Source organism: Galeopterus variegatus, unplaced genomic scaffold (assembly GCF_000696425.1).
Source record: "Galeopterus variegatus unplaced genomic scaffold, G_variegatus-3.0.2 Scaffold289, whole genome shotgun sequence".
NCBI lineage: Eukaryota > Metazoa > Chordata > Mammalia > Dermoptera > Cynocephalidae > Galeopterus > Galeopterus variegatus.
This window is the reverse complement of record NW_007726400.1, coordinates 9,479-11,650: the sequence shown is the minus strand read 5'-3', so window position 1 is coordinate 11,650 and position 2,172 is coordinate 9,479. Positions and strand designations below refer to the sequence as shown.

Sequence of the window (2,172 nt, the reverse complement as noted above, 5' to 3'; positions counted from 1 at the left end):
ACTTCAGCAAAATAAAAATAAAGCATTGAAAGAAAAACATAAAAACTTACAGGAAAAAATTAGTGCTTGTTCATGAAGCAAAGTATCAAAGTAATTATTTTTGTGTATAAAAAATAAAGCTATAAAGGCAGTTCATGAAATAAAAAAAGAATATAATGATATGCTTTGTGTTTTTAAACAGTAATAATGAATAATATATACTTAATTTCATAACCCACTTCCTTGCCTAAATTTCACTTGGATGTTGTGGATTATTTTCTTTTGTTGAGGATAATGTCAAATAAAATAATTTCCCCCTGGTCTAATTTCATCAGTAAGAGTTGATGATTCATACCCATCAGATCTCAATCCCAGAAAAAAAAAAAGTAACTTGAATTCAGAGATAGGAAAACTTACATAAACCTTATGTAGTGGAATTGGTAGAGGTATATATTCCTTTCAATTTCCATATACAGGCTATATTTGTATAACCCTAGCATTGATACGATTTCTTACTAAAAGATAAACCATTAGGGAGAAATTACTTCCCATAATATTCTGCAATAAAACAGTAATACTGAGTAAAGACAAAGGGAAAAAGTAACTCTATGGATAATAACCTAGAAATGAATAAACTCTTGCCTTCTGTCAGGTCAACTCTTTTGGGCTACCGTTTCTGTCACCAAATACTACGGGCTACCGTTTTTGTCACCAAATACTACCAAAAAGAAACCTAGAAGACTATTAACACTGGTGCCCCTATAAAAAATAATTAGTAAAAACAGATGGAAAACTTACCAGGTTCCTGAAGTTTAAGAGCTTCTAAATCAAGACTTTCATTCTCTTTGAAGAATATCTGGAACTTTTCAAATGTAGCTGCATACAAGCGGGCAGATTCAAATGCTGCCTGAATGGTTTCCTACGTGTTGTAAACAGACAAATAGAACTATATTTTTCTCAAGCAGAATTCAATTCAATGTAACCAGCCAACCAACCAAACAAGTACAAGTGCTTTCTCTGTGCCCCCCAATATGCTTTGACCTGTGAATGCATGAGTGAGGAAAGATACCGTCCTCGATGCAGGAAGAAGTTAATTGATTCAAGAAGAAACTTAAATAGTTAAAAAAAATCCATCTTCANTGGTGCCCCTATAAAAAATAATTAGTAAAAACAGATGGAAAACTTACCAGGTTCCTGAAGTTTAAGAGCTTCTAAATCAAGACTTTCATTCTCTTTGAAGAATATCTGGAACTTTTCAAATGTAGCTGCATACAAGCGGGCAGATTCAAATGCTGCCTGAATGGTTTCCTACGTGTTGTAAACAGACAAATAGAACTATATTTTTCTCAAGCAGAATTCAATTCAATATAACCAGCCAACCAACCAAACAGGTACAAGTGCTTTCTCTGTGCCCCCCAAAATGCTTTGACCTGTGGATGCATGAGTGAGGAAAGATACCGTCCTCGATGCAGGAAGAAGTTAATTGATTCAAGAAGAAGTAACCAGCCAACCAACCAAACAAGTACAAGTGCTTTCTCTGTGCCCCCCAATATGCTTTGACCTGTGAATGCATGAGTGAGGAAAGATACCGTCCTCGATGCAGGAAGAAGTTAATTGATTCAAGAAGAAACTTAAATAGTTAAAAAAAATCCATCTTCAAATCTGGCTTTTGAAGTGTTGTTCTTTATGACTGAAAGGAAGCATGTTTGTAATTTTTTTGGTTTCATGGTGAACTTAAATATCACTATTAAAAATATGACAAAGGGGTACTTCCTGTTTATTTTCCAAACGGCAAAATTTGTGACTTAATTAAAGTGTTTTTGAGCAAAGCTCAGACTGTTTATCACGTCTACAAAATCACTTGTTTAATCTTTCTATCAAATCCTCTGCACTGGCCAGCCTCTTTTCCCAAAATATTCTTCATACTTTGCCTTCATTAAGTCCTTTCCCTCACTTCTCTTAAACTAGGCTTCAACCTCTCTTTTCCCACAAAGATTTTTCAAATCAAGACAATCATTTCTAATCATTTCAGTCCCTATCACACTTGCATCAATATATATTACCATGTGTTCAATGCCTATCAAAGGCGGTTAGGATTTGTTATTGGTCTTGGTCCCTGACTCCCTGGCTGCACTGCACAACCTTCCCTTATACGAGAGGTCTCCAAAAAGTTCGTTGGAAGATTCGTACTAT

The 2,172-nt window shown here is 34.9% G+C and overlaps 1 protein-coding gene across 1 annotated transcript in view; it reads right to left on the bottom strand.

The window, feature by feature from the left end:
- The window catches only part of DNAH6 (dynein, axonemal, heavy chain 6), a gene marked incomplete at its 5' end in the record, with an annotated part of 237,332 nt that extends 236,045 nt beyond the window's left edge, over positions 1-1,287 (bottom strand). Inside the window, one exon of the mRNA XM_008567062.1 lies at positions 1,167-1,287. Within this exon, the coding sequence (XP_008565284.1) occupies positions 1,167-1,287 (121 nt within the window). The remainder of the gene's footprint in view (positions 1-1,166) is intronic.
- Between the last annotated feature and the right edge of the window lie 885 nt (positions 1,288-2,172).